Source organism: Papaver somniferum, chromosome 4, assembly GCF_003573695.1.
Source record: "Papaver somniferum cultivar HN1 chromosome 4, ASM357369v1, whole genome shotgun sequence".
NCBI classification, from domain to species: Eukaryota; Viridiplantae; Streptophyta; class Magnoliopsida; order Ranunculales; family Papaveraceae; genus Papaver; species Papaver somniferum.
The window spans coordinates 48,683,185-48,707,261 of NC_039361.1; the positions used below are offsets into that span (position 1 = coordinate 48,683,185).

The window sequence follows — 24,077 nt, forward strand, 5'->3', positions numbered from 1 at the left end:
TGGTGCTCTCGGAATTATATTGGAGTTAGTCCATACAGATTTCTGAACGAATATTGGGTGTGGATGTTATACCCCTGCGTTTTCAATAACCAATTATTTTATACGACATTCTTAGTTTCTTTCCTAATTTATTTTATACGATATTCTTAGTTTCGTACCCAATTTATTTTATACGACTTTCTTTGTTTTGTACCCAATTTATTTAATGAGACCAGACGAAACTTGCAGTTCCTTCCATTTAACATCAACATCAGTCACAAAACTTGAAGTTTCCCAAGATCGAAATAATGAGCAAAGTGCAAGTGAGCTCTTCGTGTTAGCTAGGCCATGCACCTGATGCTTGTCTTCCCTATCATGTTTTTTTTTCTCTATGGATCAACATGGATGGTTTGTTTTTCCCGAAAACCGGTCCTTTGTCTTTAAGCAATAAAATATTTTCCATGATCATCACTAGGCTCATTGCTGTTGTTTTCGTTGGTGCAAACTTTATACCTAGCATCTGGGATGTTTTTTAGTTCACTAGAGCTACAAATGCAGTTTCCATTGGTTTCATCTTTCCTGCTGCCATTACTCTCAAGTAAGTTCTCCACCTTCATTTTTCTTTTCTTTTCCTGTGTCAACACCTAGTAGTTATGACAATGAAAATTTTCTTGAACACTCGGTGTCCTTTAAATATATCGTTAAGAAGGTTATTTTCTGATTTTTGTTTTTGATGTTAACAATCATACTTCTGGAATTTTTCCTACGAGACAGAATATCGTGTTGACTGTCAACTTGGATTGCAAATTGAATCTTATAGAAATAACTATGAAACCACGTAATGCAGACTATAGTTCCAGACGTTTTTATGCAGTTACTATAAGATTAAAATACCCCAAGACAACTGGGCTGATTTTGGCAAGTGAAAAAGTGTTTTGCACTGGTGCCAAAACTAAAGCACAATCAAAATTAGAAGCAAGAAAGTATGCTCGCATTGTACAGATTCTCGGGTTTCCAGTCAAATTTAGGGGCTTCAAGATACATAAAATTGTATCTTCCTGCGATGTCAACTTTATTATTAGGCTCGAGGGCTTTGAATATTCTAATGTTGGAAAATTTTATGATGATCCTGAATATTTCCCTAATCGTATGGTATTCAAGATGAAACAACCAGATATTACAGTGCTTATCTCCGTTTCAGAAAAAATAGTTACCACATGGGCTAAGGAAAGAGGTGATGTATACACTGGATTTGAGTATATATACCCACTTCTTAGGTGATGCATACACTGCATTTGAGTATATATACCCACTTCTGGGCCTGATGGTGTCTGAAGATTATTGGTTTTTATCGGTTGTGTATCTCACAAGCAGTTGTCTCTCACAAGAGCAAAAAAGTTACCAGAAGACTGTTTTTAGGCCAGTAATTTCAATAACGAACCAAAACAAGCAAGCAATCTTTAATGTTCTTGAATAAGAATAATTGATCTTCATGTCTCCTTGTAATCTTTAATTTTTCCTTTGTATTGCTCATGATGACACTTGGTTTTTCTTTTTGTAGCAACACTTTTTTTTTAACAATTTCAATATGTATTTGAGCATGAATATGTATTTGTAGCATATGATATATTTTACCCCACTGGCAGTGGTTTGAGTCTGTATGGACATGTGCTGCTATTTCTGATATCTATATGTAAAACAAGATTAATTAACGGAAACTGCTAATTAAATTTTGTACCCCACCTGACTTATATCCTCACTTGTAGAACACAACCCTGGAAATCACAAAAAATGTAATTAGAGAAGAAACTCCTTGTCTCTGTGCTAACAAAAGCACAGAGACGAAGTGATAATGTGGTAATTTATTCCATTTAATCTTCTTATATGGCCAGAAATTCAAACCAAGAGAGCTTGATGAGGGGATTTACTATCAGCTTTTGTTAGCTCAGTTTGAACTGTTAGACTTTTTATGGTTTAACAGCCAATCATGTTTACTTTAACAAAACCGTATTAGCCTAATCTTAATCAAGTTTGTGTGTTAGGTTTAGATCATGTACCAAGGGTAAAAATTTCTGTTTTGTGGGATGTGTACATAAGGCCAAAGTACATCAAGTTAATCCATAACGTGGGCATATTAGTTTATTAAATTCAGTTAAGGGATGTGTCTCCACCTCATGATGGCTGGGTGTGTGACACATGTCTAAGTTAGTTGGAGGTGGACTCCCTTATAGCCTTATTTAAAGTTTATTTCTGCCATTAGAAAATGTAAGGGTGATAGAAGTGGGTGAAGAACTTCCAAGAAAATATCTTAGCATAGAGTCTTCTATTGTAAGTGATTATCTATAGAGAAACAACAATCTAAGATGAACAAGAACTTAGTCTAAGGTATCAACAAGCTATTCTCTCCTACTGTTTCTCAAGAAACTAAAGGTATCTTATGATGACTATTGTTTGGTCTTCAATAAGGTAAAGACAAGTATACCTAAACTCTAGTATTTCTTGTTTATCATGTACTGACTGTATATCCTAATCTTAAGTCTGCAGCATGATGGAGTATGAAGTAGTTGTACTTAAACATGATTAGGTTTAAACATAAAACATGTTCTCTGTGTTCATATCCATGTCAATGTTTCCAGATGTATAACATGTAATCCTATGTGTAAAGTAAGGTGTCCATATCAGCATACGTGTAACCTGTAATCCTAATTTGGTTAACCATGCTTAGTAACTAATAAAACGTATCAAAAGCATGATTAGAGGATGATATTTTAACATTGGTATAAGATCTTATAGGTTTTAATAGTATTTTACATCTGATTATGACATAGTCGTCGTGTTTAACATGAAATTTATAAGCACCTCATATGTTGTCATGGTATATTGATTCCAAATCTTCTAGTGCCATGTATAGGTGCTTATTTCTTATATTATTGTCCTGAAATGAAGTTGAAAGTGTTCAAATGCCGCAGTCTTATATATCTTTTGTTATTTGATAAGTGTTGCCAAAGTGATACTTTGATAGGATACAAAAGGTGCATATTTATGTATGATAGGGACTGCATAAAGTTGCATTTTGTATCACATTCTGTATGTCTAAACCCAAAGGTTAATCATACAGATGTTATCCTTAATGGAAAAGATGATTTGTTCATATCTAGTAAGTGATATTTCTAATGAACTCAAAGGTTTAACAGATGCGTTACTTACTTTATATGAGTAGGTCAGTCTTGAACTTCAATTCAGAGGATTTCGATATGTTTTAACTTTACTCAAAGGTGAAGTGACAGTAATATCGAGTCTTTGTAAAGTTTATGCTTGCCATAAGGTCTTAGGCAGTTAAAGTAAATACGATTTACAGTCAAGTTTGAATTTTTCACAAGTTCAGTAACTTTGGGTGGCATTAAGGCTTGAGAAATGCAAATAGAATGTTCATGGAGATGTAACTAATGTTGTCCAAGGAGGTTTTCCTGTTGAAGAGAAGATTAAGGATTTGATGGAGGTTGTCCACTTGCAAGTTACAGATCCAGTGTTGCCGTGCGAAGATTGAAACAGTCAAAATGATGGTTGTTCAGCTTGCAATAAAGTGATAGCAGAAAACAATCAAGACAATCATTACCCAATTTACTTCCAGTCCCTTCTGAACTTTGTCGGCAGCTGCAGCATCACAACGACGGAGGTTCACGAGTCATCATCAAAGGTAATTCTACTGAATGGTACCAAGTTTTCGATATAACAACAGAAATATGGTGTGGTTATCGGACAAGCACAGAAAACAAAAAGTATGGCCAGCTTTGCCAAGTTTTACAATAATCAATCCGAGGTACAAATGGCGACAATCGAACATCTTTTGGACACTTCAAAGAGTATAACCATGCTAAGTTTAAAGCTTCACGAAGTCAGTGGGGAGTTGGATTACATATTCTTTAATACCTTGAAGTTTGATGGTAATCAAAGTCTATGTTACACTCGTCTGACATCTGTAAGTGTTTCTATGTTTACCATCTCTGAGATTTCGACATATGTAAGTATCATTTCTCTCTTGCCTTGTGTGTTTTCTTTCCTTGTGTGTTTCTTCTTGTGAATATGGCAATGTAAGCATGTTTCAGTTTACAGATAAGCTTATAAGGTTAGTAATTTGCATGTTTAGGTCTCACTAATGATGTAACTCTAATATATGGTTGTTTTGTAGAGTCTAGTGGGAGTAAAGTTCTCGTTTTTGTTGTAATGTATAGTTCAGTGGGAGCGTGCATACATTATGTTTGTTGCATAATTGTGTTTGTGCAGGTGCGGATCTCTTTTGAGATCATATAGTTAAATCCTCAAGTTTTGTTTCAGTTTGAGCATAAAGTGAAGCTCATTACAGACCTTAGAGGTATGAAGGATCTTGTTCAGATCATAGAGTGTCCTTGTCAATGAGCATAAAGTGTAGCTCATTGTCTAACCTTAAGTTTGTAGACATCCTGGAACTATATATGCCCGTAAAGTTTAGCTTAAGGATAATGGCCCGTCTAGCGTGGTGATTGTATAAATGGCCCATGCATCTTCTAAATGGTGTTTGTGTCTCTATGGTCCGACAATAGCGTTCCATTTGATCTAAGCTTCAGTTATACATGATATTTTACACATTGATTAAGATTTTCTATTTTCCAAAATGGGTGCACCTACAATCGTTTTTAGTTGTTGATCCGAAAGGTCATTTGCTAAATGTTTTTCAAAAGAAAAAAAATGATTTGTTGCTTAACCAAGTGGGAGAATGTTAGACTTTTTTATGGTTTAGCAACAAATCATGTTTACTTTAACAAAACCGGATTATCCTAATCTTAATCAAGTTTGTGTTAGGTTTAGATCATGTACCAAAGGCAAAACTTTCTGTTTTGTGGGATGTGTACATAAAGCCAAAGTACATCAAGTTAATCTGTAACGTGGGCAGTTTATTAAATTCAGTTAAGGGGTGTGTCTCCACCTCATGATGGCTGAGTGTGTGACACATGTCTAAGTTAGTTGGAGGTGGACTCCCTTCTAGCCTTACTTAAAGTTTATTTCTGCCATTAGAAAAGGTAAGGGTGATAGAAGTGGATGAAGAACTTCCAAGAAAAGATCTTAGCATAGAGTCTTCTGTTGTAAGTGATTATCTATAGAGAAACAACAATCTAAGATGAACAAGAACTTAGTCTAAGGTATCAGCAAGCTATTCTCTCATACTGTTTCTCAAGGAACTGAAGGTTTCTTCTGATGACTATTTTTTGGTCTTCAATAAGGTAAAGACAGGTACACCTAAACTCTAGTATTTCTTGTTTATCATGTACTGACTGTATATCCTAATTTAAGTATGCAGCATGATGGAGTATGAAGTAGTTGTACTTAAACATGTTTAGGTTTAAGCATAAAGCATGTTCTCTGTGTTCATATCCATGTCAATTTCAGATGTATAACATGTAATCATAGGTGTAAAGTAAGGTGTCCATATCAGCATATGTGTAACCTGTAATCCTAATTTGGTTAATCATGCTTATTAACTAATAAAGCGTATCAAAAACATGATTAGAAGCTGATATTCTAACATGAACAACTTTTTGCGCTCCATTCTTGGCGTTGTTGTCAAAGCTCTCCATCACTTTTTTTATGCAGAAATTCAACTATCATTTAACCTAATTGGATAATTGTCCCTGTCTCATTAGGGAGGTATATATGGTACGAATCAGAACTGGCAACTCAGTAGGCTAACTGAGTCTCGACTCGCACATGGTTGATAGCTTGTTTATGAGTTCAACTATTCATGTACGTTTCTTCAAAATAGTGAATATTCATGAGCTTTGCTCAAATGTGAAGGTGTTAAAGAAGTCTTAACTATACCTTCAGATTCATCTCCACGTCATATTTTTCATTATATTTTGAAGTAGAATATGACGGTTAAAGATGTTATCACATAAGGCCAAGCACTATGGTGCCCCTTTTCCCTATCCAATCCATCATATGTAGGAAAAAACCTAAAAATCCATCCACTATGATCTCTCATATCCCTACATGAGTAGGGATATCCCATCCCTACAAGGCAAAGAGGATCAGATCTGATCCACCTTGTAGGGAAGGGAAATCACACAGAAACTCAGTAGCCGTATAAATTTACGCTTTACGGAAACTCAGTAGCCGTGTGGCAGTTGATACGGCTACTAAGTTTCCATAGCATATTACACGGGTATTGAGTTTTCGTTTCTGGTTTTTAAAGTTTTACTTTAAAACTTTCCTTTTTCACTTTTTTATTATTGCTAATACTCTTTTTTTACCTATTATATCTCTTTTTTTACCTATTATATATCTTTGTTTTACTCTAAAATTTCTTTTTTTACCTAAACAAATATATTCCTATTGGAAAAAAAACTGGGGAAAAAAAACGGAAACTCAGTAGCCGTATAGCACTATTCATACGGCTGCTGCTGAGTTTCCGTATCATGTAGGGAAGGAAAAATAGGTTGTCTTTCTTGTGATATCCCTTCCCTTTATTTGAGGGATAAGAAAGAAATTCCCTGCACCATAGTGCTTGGCCTAAGATATTCTAAGGATAATCCTATACTACTGGATAGTATCTTAGTCATGTGATCATATATGACTGTGTATGTAAATTCTCCTGAATAAAAGTATCGATATGACTTCCATTACCACCCAATGTTATAATCATAACTCTCCCAACCATCAGATTTTTCTCGAGTTTCTTCTCGGGACAAATTGCAGTCAGTGTATCACCACCCGTCAGTGTACTCGTTAACTCTCTTAGTGGGGTTAGTTAAATGAGACTTCAAATGATTTTTATAGAGTTTCCAAATCCATTGTTAGTCCATATATGGATTTTGGGGAGTCTCCTAATGTCTCTTGTTAATGGTTCGAGACTTTTTTTTTTTCAAGTCATTTTAGTTCCCTGATTAAGATTTCATCCAACACCCTGTTATTTGAAAGAGAATTGAAAGTAATTGATTTGTTGTTTTCAGAGATTTGGATAGACTTTTTTAAGGACAATAGACATAGTAAAAATCTCTCCCAAGAAGTGATATTTTGGGAATCTTGGAAATTTGGAGAATATTTGTTTTTGAGATTAGGACCATTTTTTTTATTTTTTTTTGAGCCGATGACCAAGAAATATGCCATTTGTGCAGTGAACTAATGGCGAGATAGCATATCAAATAAAATGTGGATGACAGGAATAAAGAGAATTAAAACTTTATGTTACCAGATATATCGATAATGAGATTTATTTTACAAGGAACAATATATTTTACTACGTATTTATGGTACTTTTATTAACATTATAAAGTGCACAGTAAAGTAATCCGTAGGTGTTTTGAATTTTTTTATAGATTTTTTCTCTCTTTAACTATTTGTAAATCTCATTTGGTGTTATCTCTCCAAGTCACAAGAACTCTCTAATATATTCTTAGATAATCATTAGAAATCTCCAGATATTTAGAAAATCTCCACGAGTCACTAAAAATAGAAAACCTATGAAAGTTTATTGAAATCTCATTTGGCTACCCCTGTTAAACACGCCCAATTCAGCCGAACTCTGTCGCCATTACTCGCGAAGAATAAGAAATCAACTCAGCAGATGAATGAACAGCGAATACTTGCGGAAAACTCAGGTCGAAGAGAGGGAGTTTGACTACTCAGAGCCTACTAGCATTTGGTAAACCTTCTTCTCGGTGGAAACACTGTAACTATACTACCATTTGTGCTCACCGTTTTTCACTGTAGTAATGCACTTTGTGAGGCCTGAATTCAGCTCACCAAATCCATGGTAGTTAGTTAATGGGGACCTAGCAGGGTAGCAACTTAGCAAACTGCTAAATTCATGCACTGGTCAACTGATTGTTGCGCAAATATAAGGCTCTTGTAGATTGTAGTTGTACTGACGCGTCACCACGTCAGAAGTGCGGTTTAAATTCGTTAGCTTCTTCACAAGCCTCCAACTTCTTTGCTTCCACGTGGCTCACATTTTATCCATAACGTTTGAATTTGATTCATCCTTTTGCTTAGAGTAGAGACACCATTGCTAGCTAAGCATTCCACAAATCTCGAAAAAATATCATCTTCAGCCTTTACTGTTTCTAACTTTGCCCCCTTTGCATCTTCATCATTTTTAGTCAGTGATTGCCAATCTTCTATGTGTTTTATCTCCTGCCATTTGCATCTTCTTCCCAATTTATTCAAGGGAATTATCTCATTATAAAAAATTCCAAGAAACCATTGCCCAGTTAATCATTTGTTGCACATATACTGAACTGAGGGTGCTGATTTTTGTTGGTTTGAAGTTTACACGATTGTGATGGAGATACGAGAGGGAGACGAAGAACGGGAAAGGATTCAGTCTGTCAAAGGAGCTATTAACTTTTATGGAGAAAAACCGGGATTGAAGAAACATCCAATCGAAATTTCTGAGGTATGAATTTCGTTTCATTTTGCAAATTTCCACAAATTTTTGTATAATTAAGGAACAAATATTGATTCCTTATGAACCATAATTCTTAAGAAGTAGAAGCATTTATGCTTATGAGAGTCTGTGACAATAACAAAAGAGCTAATCTTTTACAAATTCATGTACAGAAAAAATCACCTTCAAAAACAAAAGAGCTTCATTTTGCGCAAAAGGATATCAATCAATTCAGCAAGAGCTGGAAAACTTCAGAATCAATAAGAACCCAAGCTGAATCAGAACTCGTGAAAGCAAGACAGACAGTGAAAAATCTCACTCTTCAAATCGAAGAATCAAACTTGAAAACAAATGCACAAAGAAGAGAACTTGAAACACTGAAGAAGTCTGACAAAAGCCAAGAGAACTCGGCATTAGATGATGGGAAATCAGATAGTGCTTGTAAATATGCTGAAGCGCAGGAGGAATTGCAATCAGCAAAACAGGAGTTGTGCAAACTTAAGCTTGAGATGGCCCATGCCATGGAAATGAAAGCTGAAGCCAATAAAGAGACTGATGCTGCAATTTCAAGAATAAGGTCTTGCTCAAGAACTATAGAAACACTGAGGAAGGAAATTGAAGAAGCCAATGAAGAACAAGTACTTGTCGAATTGGCTAGGATTGAGGCTGTCAGAGAATTTGGAGCCATTAAAGCTCAGAGAGAAGCGGAATCTGCTGAATTTGTAAACAAAATGGAAAAAGTAAAGCGCAGAATGAAAGATGTAACTCGAGAGATAGATCGCACGAAAGAGGTTGAAATCACACTCGGCATTACAAATTCTGAAGTTAGCGTTTTACAAAATGAATTAATGCTAGTGAAGGCCATGGAAATACGGTCTGATGCAGCAAAAGCTTCAGGAGAAGAAGCCTCTCATAGAGTCGAAGACAAATCCACGACATTATCATTGTTACAGTCGGTAACCGAAGAAATGGAAGCGTCAAAGAAGGAACTGGCACGTATTAAAAGAGGAGGATTTAAGTTGATGGCTTCTATGGATATCATAAGAGAAGAATGCAAGAGTGTAAGTGAAGAAACAGCGCGGCTAAGGAAAGCAGAACGAGAAACAGATGCAACTATTCAGAATTTAAATACGAAACTCTTACGGGCCAAGAACAGGTTGGAAGCAGCATCTTTAGCTGAGGAAAAAGCTGCATCCATTGTATTAAATTTATCGACCACATTTCAGCAGTTAAAGTCCGAAAGCGACACAGCAAGGAGAGAGTCAGGACTGATAAACGAGGAAATGGTGCGCATTACCGAAGAAAAGCAGAAGAACGAATCCGAGATCAAATTAACTGAAGAGAAACTGCAATCTGCTGTACAAGAACTTGAACTGGTTAAATCGTCAGAAGCAATGGCCCTAGAGAAACTGAAGATTCTCGCCGAGAAGACGGTAATAGCTAGAGCATCCAAGTCACAACATTCGTCATCTATAACAATTTCAAAGTTTGAGTACGAGTACTTGATGGGGCGTGCCAAGAGGGCTGAGGCAGTGGCAGAAAAGAAAGTAGTTGCAGCGGAGGCGTGGATTGAAGCAGTAAAAGTTGGCGAGAAAGAAATGGAATTGAAAAGAGAGATAGCTGAGAGAGAGATAAGAGAGTTAAGTTTAATGGAAGATCAAGAATTATACAGAACTGTGAAGTCATTGAGAGAAAGTTTAGACAGTGAAACCGAGATACATAGCGCGAGACAGCTACAGCAAGAAAAACTGGCAGAGATTCTGAAAAGCTCGCAGCTCGAAGAAGCGCTGCCGAGTAAAGCAACAGAGGATCTTGCAAATACAACTCCAACCACAGCATTGATTAGCAAAGCAGTAATGGAGTACGGAACGGCAACTCCAAGCAGACGGGCAAGAGGTCGCAGAGTACCCGGATCACCAGGAGGTCGGCATTTGATACATTCAGGTTCAATCACTCTTAGGAAGAGGAGGAAGGTTGTGCCAAATCTAGTTAATAAGTTGTTTAGCAGTAGTAATAACAAGAATCTTATGAATGATGATGAACAGCTCTAAGAATTCATATGTTGTTTATAAAATTACATTTTCATTCATTGCTTTCTTAATTGAAACTCGAGTGCATTTCATTTTTGTACTTAGAGAACAGTTGCACTGCAGACTTAAAGCCTGGTAAACCAAATAATATTTCGGACACCCCATTAGCCACCAAGTCAGATCCACATAGCTATATGCAATTGCAAAGGTTACGTCAGGGATGACATCAAAATGACATTCGACATTCAACGTTCAATATTCAACCTATGGATATTATATCAAAGACTCAAAAGTAGAACTTATTTCCCAAGCTTATACTCCTCAAGAACAAGGTATTTATTAGTGAAACACTCGTCTCTGATCACTAACAACAACAACAAAATGGGAGAAGAATCATCATCAGTGAAACTGATTGGGGCTTGGCCTAGTCCTTTCACTTACAGAGTCATGTGGGGTTTAGAGCTGAAAGGTATCAAATATGAATACATAAATGAAGATCTGAAAAACAAGAGTGAAATGCTATTGAAGTACAACCCAGTTTATAAGAAGACACCAGTTCTTGTCCATGGAGGGAAACCAATTTCAGAGTCCATGATTATCCTCGAGTACATCGAAGAAACGTGGCCGGAGAGTTACCCACTACTACCCAAGGATCCTTATGAGAAATCTGTAGCTCGGTTTTGGATTAAGTTCATGGAGGATAAGGTATATACCTCATCTTGCTAAATTAAAGTTATGTCTTGTTTAGTTGACCATTTTTATGTGTTTGCTTTTTTATATATTTCAGGGTTCAAACTTTGGAACATTTTTTCTGACCACCGGAGCAGAACAAGAAAAAGCCCAAAATGAAATTTCAGAAATGCTAAAAACTATTGAAGAAAAAGTTGGTCTTGGCGAGAAGAAATTTTTCGGAGGTGAAACAATCGGATTGGTGGATTTGGCAATTGCACCTATAGCTTACTGGTTGGGAGCAATTGAAGAAGTAGTAGGAGTGAAAATATTTGAAGCACATAAGTTTCCTAAGATTCATGAGTGGAGTGAAAGCTTTAAACAAGTTCTTGTGATCAAAGAGAACCTCCCAAACTATACTGATTTGTTGGAATATCTCAAAGGCATAAGGGAAAAGGCCATCGCAGCGTCTCAGTAATTATCTATCACCTAGTCATAGTATAGAATAAGTTACTGTAAACAATTTTAGTTTTTTGTTTTGAACTTTTGAAGCACAGTAGGCTATTCATTAGAAAAATTGAAAAGTTGTTACAAGAACGATTGGTAGGTTCTACTCATGGAGTGGTTTAGTGCAATTTGAATAAATAAGGGACAACCTAATCCCAAATTGTTACGGGTGGGTGATTTCCTAGACCATCCACTCTGATCGATTGCCTTCTCTTAATGAAACCACACGTTCTGACTAGGTGATTAGACTCAATTCCATGGAATTAGCTATCTTTCAATGAAAACAGCGTGTTTTCCGTCGTTTGGTCAAAAATATGTTTACATGGAATTGCAATAAAAGCGTGGTCTAAAGTATATTTTAAACTCAGTTCCGTGGAAGAAAGTCTTTCCTTGCCTTCCCATGTTTACATGGAATTGTTTCCTTTCTCTGTTATCAAACACAACACTGCATAAAAGTACATGCCTAAAGCAGAACAATGACTTTACATTTGCCTCTATGACGGCATCAGGTATGCTGGCTTCCGATTCTTTCAAGAATATTTATTTATTTTTCTTGATTTTTTCTTATCAACCTAAAAAAGGCCAAAAAAAACTTTCTTCAAGCCCATCTTACAAACCTCGTTGCTAGGAGTCTTGACAGTGTGACATCTTGAACTCTAAATAGCAAGCCCACTATAATTAGGTTGTTTGTACGTGATTAGCACTCGAATACAAAACCTAAAGAAAACTAATCTATCAATAGAAAATTGTTAAGCAGAGAGTTAATTCACCAGTTAGTCAAATCTTTTGTACTGTAAAGATGCGTAATTCTTCGTGTGTAATATCATCCGTCAAACCACATCAACGAGAGCATCGTAACATTAGAGAAGAGAAACAAGGTTCCAATAATAATGATTAAACAGAAGATGCTTTGGTCGAGATCTTTTTTCGTCTTCCTTTCAAATCCGTATGCAAGTTCAGATGTGTATCAAAATCATGCTTATCACTTTCCTCAAAACCATCTTTCTTTAAGTTGCTTTTTAACAAACTTGTTACGACAAGTTGTGGTGGTATTACCCCATGGACAATCGTTGAACGGCATAGTTTTACGGATTATGTGTACAACAAATCCGACGGTACTTATCATAAGCGCTCATTCTTTTTAACCTCGTCTACTCAACTAAACCATGAATTCATATCTAGTCTAGGCGGGATTTCTTGTCATTACGTACCTTTAGCTTCAAGTAATGGTTTAGTTCTTTGTGCAGTGCATCAATACTATCATAGAGATTATTTCATCTTCAATTCATTTACTAGACAATTTGTTTCACTTCCTCTACGTCGACCAAATTCTGATAGACAGGGCTTTACTGGTTTTGTTTATGAATCTTCTACCAGCACTTATAAGGTAATACACATCCCAGATTGTTATATATCTCGCAATTTTAGTCTCCAGATTTTCTCATCCCATACGAGTAAATGGACTACTCATGAAATCACATGCTCCCAGGCAGGGCCGGCCCTGAGATTTGGATGCCCCGAAGTTATGATAAAATTGTTGCCCCATCCATCCTGGTACCCGTACACGTTTGAGATAAATTAAGCGACACAGTTTTGTTGTACATTTCCACTTCAATAAGACCACTGATCACCAACTGTAATATGATTAATAGGAAGTTCATTTTAATATCCATGTACGATGACTGCCAATAACCCTTTCCGGCAGACAATCGGGAGAACAATAATTCTTCCCTGTTAGACATGCCAATTGTGTACAACACGGACAACATTGAGCACGCCAAAACTTACCAAACTACTAACTATTTTTAGATTGCAAAACAATCCTTACAACCATCCCTTGAGTTATAAGTCCTTCATATAGTTCGGGTGTAAATAATCACTTATGTTGCACAAAGGTACATTCTGAACTTGAAAGTTTAACCACTTATGCACATACCTTTCTAGCAGATGTACAATAGGTGCTACCAAATCGATCAATCATCAAACCAATCACCATGATCTGCAGAATCCAAAAGCGCATGTTGGTAAAGAACCCATTGTTGTCAATCTTCTTAAAGAAAACCACAATCCATTTGCAAGGAAAAAATTCTCCTCCCCACTTACCAGGCATTTGGGAAAACAATTTATGTGCCTTCCAAGACACAGAAGTTTTAATAAAATTGAAGATTCGAAGTAGTTTTAGAACAAATACAAAATAAGCAACCAACAAACAATGGAAAATTTAAGTTTAACTGAATTGAGTACTTGAAGTTTCTGCCCTAAAATATTAAATCGGGGATTCTTTTTAGAAAACTCAAAAAAACTAAATTGAATTTGTATCATGATTGTTGCATCTGTATAATGAATAATCAATTTTACATGAGTAATCGCCATTAATGGTGATCGACGTAATAGAGAGGGAGAAAGAGGGATTTAGAACAGTACAGATCAGAGAAGATCGATTGGCTAAACAAAAGTTTGTTACTGAAATTTTTAATTATATTTTTATAGTGGGACTACTACGTAAAATATTTATCTATAATGTGCCCCTTATTTTCTTACGAATTCGTCCCAATGTTTATCTCTAATTACATTTTAAACCAGTTTTGCCTTTATTTTAACCATGACACCCCTAGCTTTGTTGCCCCGCTGGTTTCTGCCCCAAAGTCAACCTTCGTTGACTTTGCCTCATGGCCGGCCCTGCTCCCGGGAAGTTCAGATGGCTAGATCAGTATGCAACATAGTTAACCATAGTAGAATATGGTACTGGATAGATGGTAAAGGAGACAAAATGATAGCTTATGACGACAACCACAACAATGGTTGTGGTGGTGATTGTAGGCTATTCGATTTGCCTGAGGGAGTCCAAAGGGAGTCCAAAGGGCTTCTCTGCTATGGAAAAATTAAGAACTTAGGAGAAGTAAGCACTGTCAGTGTTTGGGTGTTCCAAGATGGCTACTATAGTAATGGATCGGCTTGGCAGTTGGTGTGTCAAGATATTGAATTAAAGGATTGCATGGATCGCACATTTATATCATCCCGGTCAAGAAAAAAAAATTCTTCGGTAGCTTTCGATCCAATGGATCCGAATGTTGTGATATTTGAATGCCGTCAGAATGGTCATGAAGTGGCATTCCATATTAAAACTAGGAAATCAGAACGGCTTTGCTTCTCTCATCTGCGCAACTACAAAGACGAACTCCAAAGTCGAATTGTGGCAACTTTACGACCAACAATCATCCCAATCATCACTCATTAGACTGTTCTTATATTTCTGTGTCTCAATTTTTATTTTAGACATTATTATCAGGTCTGTTTGTCTTCAATGTCTTGTTTTCTTTTAGCTTTGGGTAGGATTTAAATGCTGCTAATAAGTTTCCAGCTCAGGTCATTGGTACCACTTTATTATTGTGATACTCTCTCCGTCCCACTATTAAGTGACCTAGTTCAAGTTTGCACAATTTTTAAGGCAAGCAAGGAGAAAAGTATTTTTAAGCACTTTTTATAATTATACCCTTATGAATAATAAATAGTGAAATTTTGAAATGATTTATCTCTCAAATTACACCACGGATGTTCTCAAACTTTGTACCATTGAAAAGCATTTTAAAACACCTACGTAACGAATATAAACATAACTATCAAATTATGCACATTTCTTATATTTCTTATAATCAATTAAAAGGATAATTTTAGAAATATCACCTTGTTTAGTGATATAGGTCACTTAATGGAGGGACACAATCTAAAAGTAACTATGTCACTTATTAGTGGGACGGAGGGAGTATTACAGAAGCATCTGCTTGTTTTTTTTTTGATCGGTAAAGAAAGATTTAATGATTGTTAGATTTAATGATCGGTACGGAAGCACCTGCTTGTTTGTCCTGTTATTTTTATTCAAAATCGGATATTGATTATTAGGATGTACGGAAATTACATCTGCAAGAAAATGAATTTGAACTCGCTTATGCTTATACGCCTAATGGTATTGCCACGAGGAACCATATTATTTTTTAGTTTTCTTCGAAGGCTAATCATAGAAGTTTGTCCAAGTATAGTGGGTTTCGCAGTGTTGGGTTTGGTAGTAGGGTCAGTCCAACTCGTCGGGTTCGAGTAGGGATCTGAGTCCGGCTTTCGTGTATCAGAAAAAAAAAAAAAGTTTGTCCAAGTCCAACAAATGACGCATTGCAATTGCTAACTAAGCAAATAGTGTAGCGGAGCCGCTGAGCGGGATCAACTCAATAGAATTTATTTTGAAGCCGGACTAACATCATGTTTGTTGCAGCTGACTCAACGTCTGGGTCTAAGTCATCCATTGAGTCGCACCGAGTCAGCAGTCAGACTGTTTGTTTCCTATTTTAAGTCAGATATTATTCGACCTCTTACTCAGACCTAACCCCTGACTCACACCCGTTTGAGTCAGGTAATAAAATACTCTTGATTCATGGGACCAAACCGTTGACTCACATATTTTTGAGTCAGATGAGTCGGATTTGACTCAAAACAAACGTATCGAGTCAGATTCAGATGAGTCAGATAATTTTACTCATATCCATATGTCTTAGATCAAGACAACTTAGATGAATTAGGAGTAAACAAGCATTGTGTAAATAACCAATTAAGACACCACTTTTGTCACAGAATCAAAAAACTTTTATCATGGTACGGTAACACAAATGTTATATTTTGCTCCGAAAATGATTAATACACTTCGAAGTGCAGCACCGTGTGAGAGAGTATAGGGCCCACTCATGCCTCACCTCTATCCCAATACAGAGAGATGACATTTAGGACGTCTGATCCCCTCTGGGTGCACCACTTCGAAGTGAACGTAGCAAAGTTGATTTTGCTCATCCCAAATCTACCGGCAGAAACAGATCAATATGTCGACAATTAATACAACCCCTTCCCCAATTATGGACAAAAAGACATTAACAAAGGCAATTAATGACCCAGCATTTAATATGAGCAGGAGCTAGAGAAGACTGCTGTCTACAAAAATCAAACTGACCCCATTTATTATGTTCAGTGATGGGCACCCCACGAATACGACTTTCCGGAGGATTCACATTAGCATGAAATTTTGTTTCTCTAAAATGGAGGTCATAAAAGTCTGGCTTGATTGGTGTATACCTAAATTAATTGGGGTATACCTAATAAGATAAAAGCTATGTCATTTTTAAGTAAAAGAAACCACCCCTTAACTTTGTATTTTCTTAATGACTAATATGTTCTTGTTTAATTAACATTAAAAATTCTGATTAGGTTAATTAATTGAGTTTAGATTAAAATTTTCAAATTATACCCAGATTGATTAAACCTTTAATCTGTCTTACGAGTTCGATTTCGATCAAAAAATTTGGTTTTGAAAATATGGAAGGTCGGCAAGGTCGACGTTTGAATAAGGTGCCGACGAAACACTTTTGAAGATGCCGACTAAGTTTAGCCGGCATGGTCCGTGGATGAAGAAAACGCCGATCCTTTTTTGGCCGAATGGTCTTTGAATGAAGATTATGCCGACTATCTTGGGCCAGCAATCTTATGGTCGGCATACAAATAATTTCTAACATTGTCGGCTGACTTATAATCAACATGCAATTAATTTCTAACCTTGTCGACTTTTAGTTTTACCCAACAGATGAAGATGTAATTCACTTTATTCATGCAATTTTGGTTACTACATTGATTGAAACATAAAACCTAACTCCTTATCGACGGAAACACGAATGCACTTAGCATGTGCATCAAGTCTTTGAACCCCTAGACGACCCTAGTGGACGAGTTATAGACTCGTGAGGATTTACATAAAGATCTACCCACAAAACCTACACTAAAACCATCAATCTTCATTGGAGGAATCTCATTCATCTCCGGCCTGCATGAAGTCCGGGGCATACTCCGGGATTTTGGAGACCAAGAATTCATAGCTTGCATCGAGTGCGAATGCTTCCCCCTTTTCCTCCAAGTAGCGCGCTTTCACGACTTCATGCTACAAAAACAAAACACAAACTTAATTTGTTAGTGGTGTTTAGTAGGAAGATCAAACAACATGGATCACGTAAAATAAACCACAAAAACACTTACAAATTGTTCAATGGACAAGTTGAAGTTGGTAGCGTTTAAAATCCGGGGTTGGAGAGATAAACAAGCAAGTATCGCATTTTCGATGACTAGGTGCCTATCATGGACTTGTTGAACACTTCTTCCATTAGGATTCCCAAACTCTTTCCTAAATTTGTTGTGTACCCTAGCCCAAAAGGTTACGGCATCCACCCTTACGGAGGACTGATGTCTAATTCGAATTTCCGCGTACCACGCTTTGGTGATTGCCAAATTTTCATTTGAACCAAATGAAGCCATTGTTTTTTGTAGAGAGCTATTGGGTGATTTAGATGGAGTGTATGATGATATAAGCTTTAGAGAGTATATGCAAATAGTTGTGTGTTGTTTTGTAGAGAGAAGTAGTGTATTTATAGGATGGTGCCCAAATTTGGCCGTTATAGTGCCTAAGTACAAGTGAATCAATGAAATTGTACTTGCAAAAAATTTGAATTTTGAACTCGCCGGCGCGGATTTTGTTTCCCAACATGCCGACTAACCTTGGCCGCCAGGGTCTTTATTTTCTTACCCTGCCGACCTTATTATGATTTTAGGCATCATGAGTTCATTTTCTTCTGTTTAAGCGTCGGAATGGTATTTGGTCATTAACGTGTCGTCTACTGTATAGTCGGCGAGGTAATATTTTATAACCATGCTGAACTTATTATGATTTTAGGCATCAAGAGTTCATTTTCTTCTGTTTAACCGTCGGAGTGGTATTTGGTCACTAGCGTGCCGAATATTATATAGTCGGCGAAGTAATATTTTATAACCATGCCGACGTTATGATGATTTTAGGCAACATGAGAAGGTATTTTCTGCAACACATAGTCGGCAGGGTCGATAACATAATACCTCGCCGGCTGTTTTACAGCCGGCAAGGTATTAATATGCTTACCTTGCCGACCCTGGTATGCACATGATTTATGTTGTCAGGGACGGCAGTCTGACAGTTCACAACCACGCCGGCCCTGGTGTAGTTGGCAATGTAAACTTAAAAAAAGCATACCGGAGGTATTGAAACTTTACATAGCTAAACAAACCGTTCATTCAAAAACTAGAAATCCAACACTTTTTGTCCAAATACGAAAACATGTCCCATAAACCTTTAAAAAAAACATTTATCCAACCGTTAACCTTAACATTTGTCTATCACAACATAAAGAAATAAACTAGGAATGCATTCATTCACCACCACGACCACGACCACGACCCCATTTAGGAGCACCCACCACTACTAATACATTCACCACCACGGGATAAACCCCTCTTTTTGTCAGCATTCATCTTGGCTTGTGCTTCCCTCATGGATTTTTCTTTCCTCTTTACTTCAGCATCAACTTGCTTGAACAATTTATAGTCATACTCATTGTCAACATTGCTAACATAGTCAATATGCTTACTTTTCTCTTCAATCGAAAAAGGTTGTCCTCTTTCTCTCGAGCAACACATCACCCTCACAAGGCTCTTCAAATGCTCCTTCTATTTTCAATTAAACAACAAACAATTAATAGAATGATTCGATAATGTAATCTTAAAATAGTAAGAGCAACTCTAAAATACTTACAAAGAACTTAAGACTTGTTGCTTGGTCTTTCGATGCCATCTTCCTCTTACGAGCCAATTCTTTAGCAGTCATTTCCCTAATCACAGTAGGACGAGCCCAACCCAAGTACCACGACATGTATTTCTCAGCTTCATGACCTTCGGTCACCTCGTCCAAAAGACTCGTATCGACTTTACGACCACGTCTCCCATTCCAATGTTCTAGAACTTGTGATGGAGCGTGAGCGACGTTAATAGTTTTTTGGGATGTGGTGCAGTCAGCCCTTAACACATTAAAGAACGACTCAACATCGAAATGAGGTTCTTATTGAACGTAACCCAATTTTCGGATTACCCGATGTGGATCGTACGTTGAAAATCCATGGGAGCACAACAAGGGTCCGTAGTATAATGCAACATCATCTCTCATTTGGATTAAACCTTGATTTCTAGCATCTCGATACGGATCAGATATCACCTTATCCGCAGTCAATTTGTCTATGACGATTCGGATTTTGATAAGTTGTTGCGGCATTTCCTTATCCTGACCACCCTTAAAATTTTATATTTGTCCTCTTGCCTTATCAATCGCAAGATTCTCATTCACTTTGACGTAGGAGTTGCCTTTCACTAAAGTAGGGAAGTGCTCATATATCCAAACCTATGCAAACACAAAGTTTAGTAAGAATATTATCTTACTAGCATTAAATATAAATGATTTAGACAATAAAATTACCTGGAAGAGATATATATTTCCGTTAACTTGCGCAGTGAGTGCCCTTGAACCTTTTGTCAACTCATTGTTCAAGAAGGCGACCACCGCAGTACCCCAAGAACACTCATGCATCTTATCTAAGGGATCCAATAGCTGCATATACCCGACGTCGACCAAGCTTCCGGAACTGTCGTGGAAGATGCATTTTCCCAGGACGTATAGAAAATAAGCTGACGCGGTTGCATTGATTCGCGAGTTCACCCTTCATTCCTTATCAAAGATTTTCTTGGTCCTAGATAATGTATCCCTCAAATTCTTCAGATTAAACTTCTTGCTTAGATGACCATCCTTCATCACAAGCATAGACTCCGTCTCAATATGATTCCAATTGTACAATTTCTTGCTCAATTTGTAAATATCCTCCCAAGAAATTTTATTATCGAAGCCCTCACTGATTGCTTTTCCCTCAACCTCGAGGCCTAGAATTTGATGAGCATCATCGGGAATTATCGCCATCTCACCGAATGGGAATAACATTGTATCAGTCTCTCCGTAGAACCTCTCACATAATGCAGATACGGTAACTCTATCATGCTCAATATTCGAACTCTCCACCGCAGACCACAACCCGGAGTTCTTGACAATCACTTTCACCTCGTTATATTCATCCTCAAGATCTCAATTCTTAGTCATTGAACATGAAGCTTGGCGCCTCATGAAATGGATGGCATGCTTGTGATCCTAAATACCAAAAAAACAAAATGAAAAGAAATAAAAACACTGGACACAAATTTAAGATAAATACACTTAAATAAAAAAACAAAGACAGATTGAGATTACTTACGATAGTATTATGGATTTGACATTTCCCATGAGTCTTTGTATCCAAAAGAACATCTCCACCATCTGCTGGGTTCCCCTTTGGAGGCTCACCTGGTTTCAGTCTAACCATCAAGTGAGTGAGAGGGATGTGGGAATCAGCTGGTTTAGTGATAACCCTCTTCTTCTTTCCGGTTTCAGTTGAAGTTGAAGCTTGGGTTTGTTGAACATTATCTTGAGTTTGTTCTCCATATTCTTCTTCTTCTTCTTCCACTGCCTCTTCAACAATTTCATCTTCGATATTCTTATCTTTATCTCCATTACCATCATCATCATCATTACCTCCTCCAACAGGTAGCATGTCCTGATCACCATCATCATCATCATTGTTACCTCCTCCAGCAGCCGGAGTTCTTTCATCAACATCATCATCATCACCTCTTCTACCAGATGGAATTGATTGGTCTTCATCTGGAGTTTCATCCGAATCACTTGGTTCCGTGGTGGTTGAGAATCATTCCGTACATGGATCTTGAGCGTCCCCGGCTCAACTAATTCCCATCGATGTGTTGCAATCAAGAGTTTTTCACCAACACGAGGAGGTCTTGAAGGAGGAGTAGAAGTTTTATTCTTTGCTTTTTGCAACCTGAACAAGAGCAATTAAGAAAAAATTCATAAGTCGTCAGGGTCGACAAATATAACCTTGCCGGCTACACAAAAGTCGGAAGGGTCGATATCTAAACTACATGCCGGCTAAAGTATAGTCGGCAGGGTCTTATTCCAATAACCTGCAGGCTTATAACAACTTGAACACAGGATTTTCAACATCAATAGTCGGCAGGCTCTATAATCAAAACAATGTCGTCCTATATAAAGCCGACAGGGTGGTATTCAAATACCATTCCGACTTTCATAATTTAAGGCATCAGGAGATACTAAAAAATTGAAATACAGCCGGCAAGGTAAAAATTTATAACCGACCCGGCTAAAAAAAACCCTGATGCCGGCAGGATCCTAGGTTGAATACCTTGCCAACCCTGCAAGTAGCAGTTACAGATACTAAACAACCGGCAAGATCTTCAGCCTAAGAGCTTGCCGACTAAACTTAGCTATGAAAAGTCAGCAAGGTCGTGAAACAAACACCTTGCCGGATAAATAACTGTTAATTCAAAGATTCGATTTTTCTGACCTAATTTGACATGCAAACATGAGATTCAAGTACTAGAGTAAGTTTAAGTAGGACCTTACTTTCTTAATCGCGTCATTTTTCTTTTTTCAGCGGCTTCGATTTTTTTTTCTTCAACCGTTTTTTTCTTCTCTTCTTTTGAACTAACAAAGCAATTCCACGGTTGTATTCGTTGGGTTTTCTATTTGTGTTTTTCGTACGACTAGGTTTCGGCCGTGGTGGCTCCATGTTTGAAGATTAATCGTAATTTTCGAATCGACGATTACGACGAGTTTTGATGGTGGTGTGATGGAGAGCCGGTATGGTTGTGGAGGAGAAGAAGAAGAAAATAAGGAAGATGGAATGAAAAGAATAAAACTGATTTAGGGTAATTAGAATCATAAAGGATAAGGGTAGTATTGTAACTTCACCCATATTTGGCCTCCCCTCAATAAGGGTACTATGTCCATATAAATCTGGGTATACCCCAATTATCTGGATATACCCCAATCTCGCCAGGGATAGAAGGAGGACCCTTCTCTTGAACTTTCTATCGCCTGTGATGCCGCTGGAATTTTTTTCCTCTCTCCTATCTCCTTTCACTCCTAGGAGATTTTTCGCCACCCCCAAAATCACCGTTATGTTACCAGTAACCACCACTGTTTAGGCTGCAACCACCCAAATCTAGCCAGTATCCACCGTCATCGGCGGTGGAAATCACCGGAAACCATCATTAATTCATTCTTATATCTTTTTAACCAAAACCCCTCTCAGATCTATTAACCCAGTGACTAAAATCATCAGGAATTTCAGTTCTTTTCCTCATGATTAAATCCAACAACTTTTTCTAAGATCTAAAGTTACAAAATACACCAAATCCTAAGTTACAATTGATACCAAAGACTCAATTTACAGAAGACATTAGTTTCAGAAGACACAAATCAAAATTCTCAAAAGACCCAAGTTACAGAAATTCAAAATCAAAAGACCCCTTCTTTTTTTCTGGGATTCAAAGAAATTTTTGGGTCCTGCTACCTACAGAACCGAAGAATCAGAAGCTTTCCTGTTTTATCTTCTTCTCTACTTTCTTTTCATTAGATTATCAATTTTCTATACTTGCTTCATATTTAATTTTTTAAATTTTTCCTTCTTTAGAAATTAAATTAATATAATTTTCCTTATAAATACTTGATTTCTGAGTTGTTTTGGAATTTCCTCTAACTAGTTCCTCGTTTCCCTTTAATCGCATTTTGACTTCTATATTTATTTCTGAATTTTTGTTCGTCTCTGATTTTTATTAAATTGAATCATTCCCAGTTGTTGTGTTGATTCATTAGTTATTATCCATTGAAAGTTTCATTTCGTTCATAGTCTTTTTATCTCAAGGCTAATGCATTCTCGTCTGACCCCAGGTACAATTTGCTATAACTGGAAAAAAAGAAAACTGCTGAGAAAACTAGGGATTCAAGGAACTGCACAAACCAGTCAGCTGACGAAAACTAAGGTACATCTATTAAGGGATGAGAAGATAGATTGGAAATCTAACCATGCTGGTGACTTGTTTCGATTACACCCTTTCAAAGGCTTGTCAAGATACAAGAGGTCAACCTAAACCCCATATTGTTTCCTAGGAAATCTAGAAATGCTGCCAGTAAACCCAATAAATATACTGTCTACCTTCACACAGATTTTGACCCTTGTGTTCTAACCGTTGAATGCAATAATGTGGAACATCGCAAGTACTGTTTTATCCATGTTTATTATCATGATAGAAAATTAGCAGTATGTTTAAGATTGCAATGTGGAACTTATAAATATATTGTGCTAGTTGAATTTAGATATCCCGTGATCTCCTATTTTTGGGAGTTTATAAATATGGTAGCATGGAATTGTCAGGGTTTAGAAAGATTGGAAACCAGAAATAGTCTGCTAGACACCCTCAATAAGAAAAACCCTGACATTTTATTTTTATCAGAATCGAAACAACAGAACACGGCAATGCATAACATTTTAAGACAAGTAAATGTCTATAACTACCATCTTGTACCTCCAAGAGGAAGTGCAGGAGGATTATGTCTCATCTGGAAAAATAATGTTAATATTCAGATAAATGACTATGCTCATAATCACATTAATGCAACTGTCACGAAT

The 24,077-nt window shown here is 37.0% G+C and overlaps 3 protein-coding genes across 3 annotated transcripts; all 3 read left to right on the forward strand.

Annotated features, from left to right (window-relative positions):
* Positions 1-380: 380 nt before the first annotated feature.
* Positions 381-1,260, forward strand: LOC113272484 (TATA-box-binding protein 1-like). The gene is made up of 3 exons (XM_026522310.1): positions 381-387; positions 497-577; positions 689-1,260. Exons 1-3 carry the CDS (start codon positions 381-383, stop codon positions 1,258-1,260), a joined length of 660 nt encoding a protein of 219 aa, XP_026378095.1.
* A 6,756-nt stretch (positions 1,261-8,016) lies between these two features.
* On the forward strand, positions 8,017-10,487 carry LOC113275402 (protein PLASTID MOVEMENT IMPAIRED 2-like). Its single transcript, XM_026524892.1, has 2 exons — positions 8,017-8,407; positions 8,572-10,487. Exons 1-2 carry the CDS (start codon positions 8,294-8,296, stop codon positions 10,447-10,449), a joined length of 1,992 nt encoding a protein of 663 aa, XP_026380677.1. The 5' UTR covers positions 8,017-8,293; the 3' UTR covers positions 10,450-10,487.
* A 254-nt stretch (positions 10,488-10,741) lies between these two features.
* Positions 10,742-11,969, forward strand: LOC113275403 (probable glutathione S-transferase). The gene is made up of 2 exons (XM_026524893.1): positions 10,742-11,133; positions 11,216-11,969. Exons 1-2 carry the CDS (start codon positions 10,810-10,812, stop codon positions 11,573-11,575), a joined length of 684 nt encoding a protein of 227 aa, XP_026380678.1. The 5' UTR covers positions 10,742-10,809; the 3' UTR covers positions 11,576-11,969.
* The last annotated feature ends 12,108 nt before the right edge of the window (positions 11,970-24,077 follow it).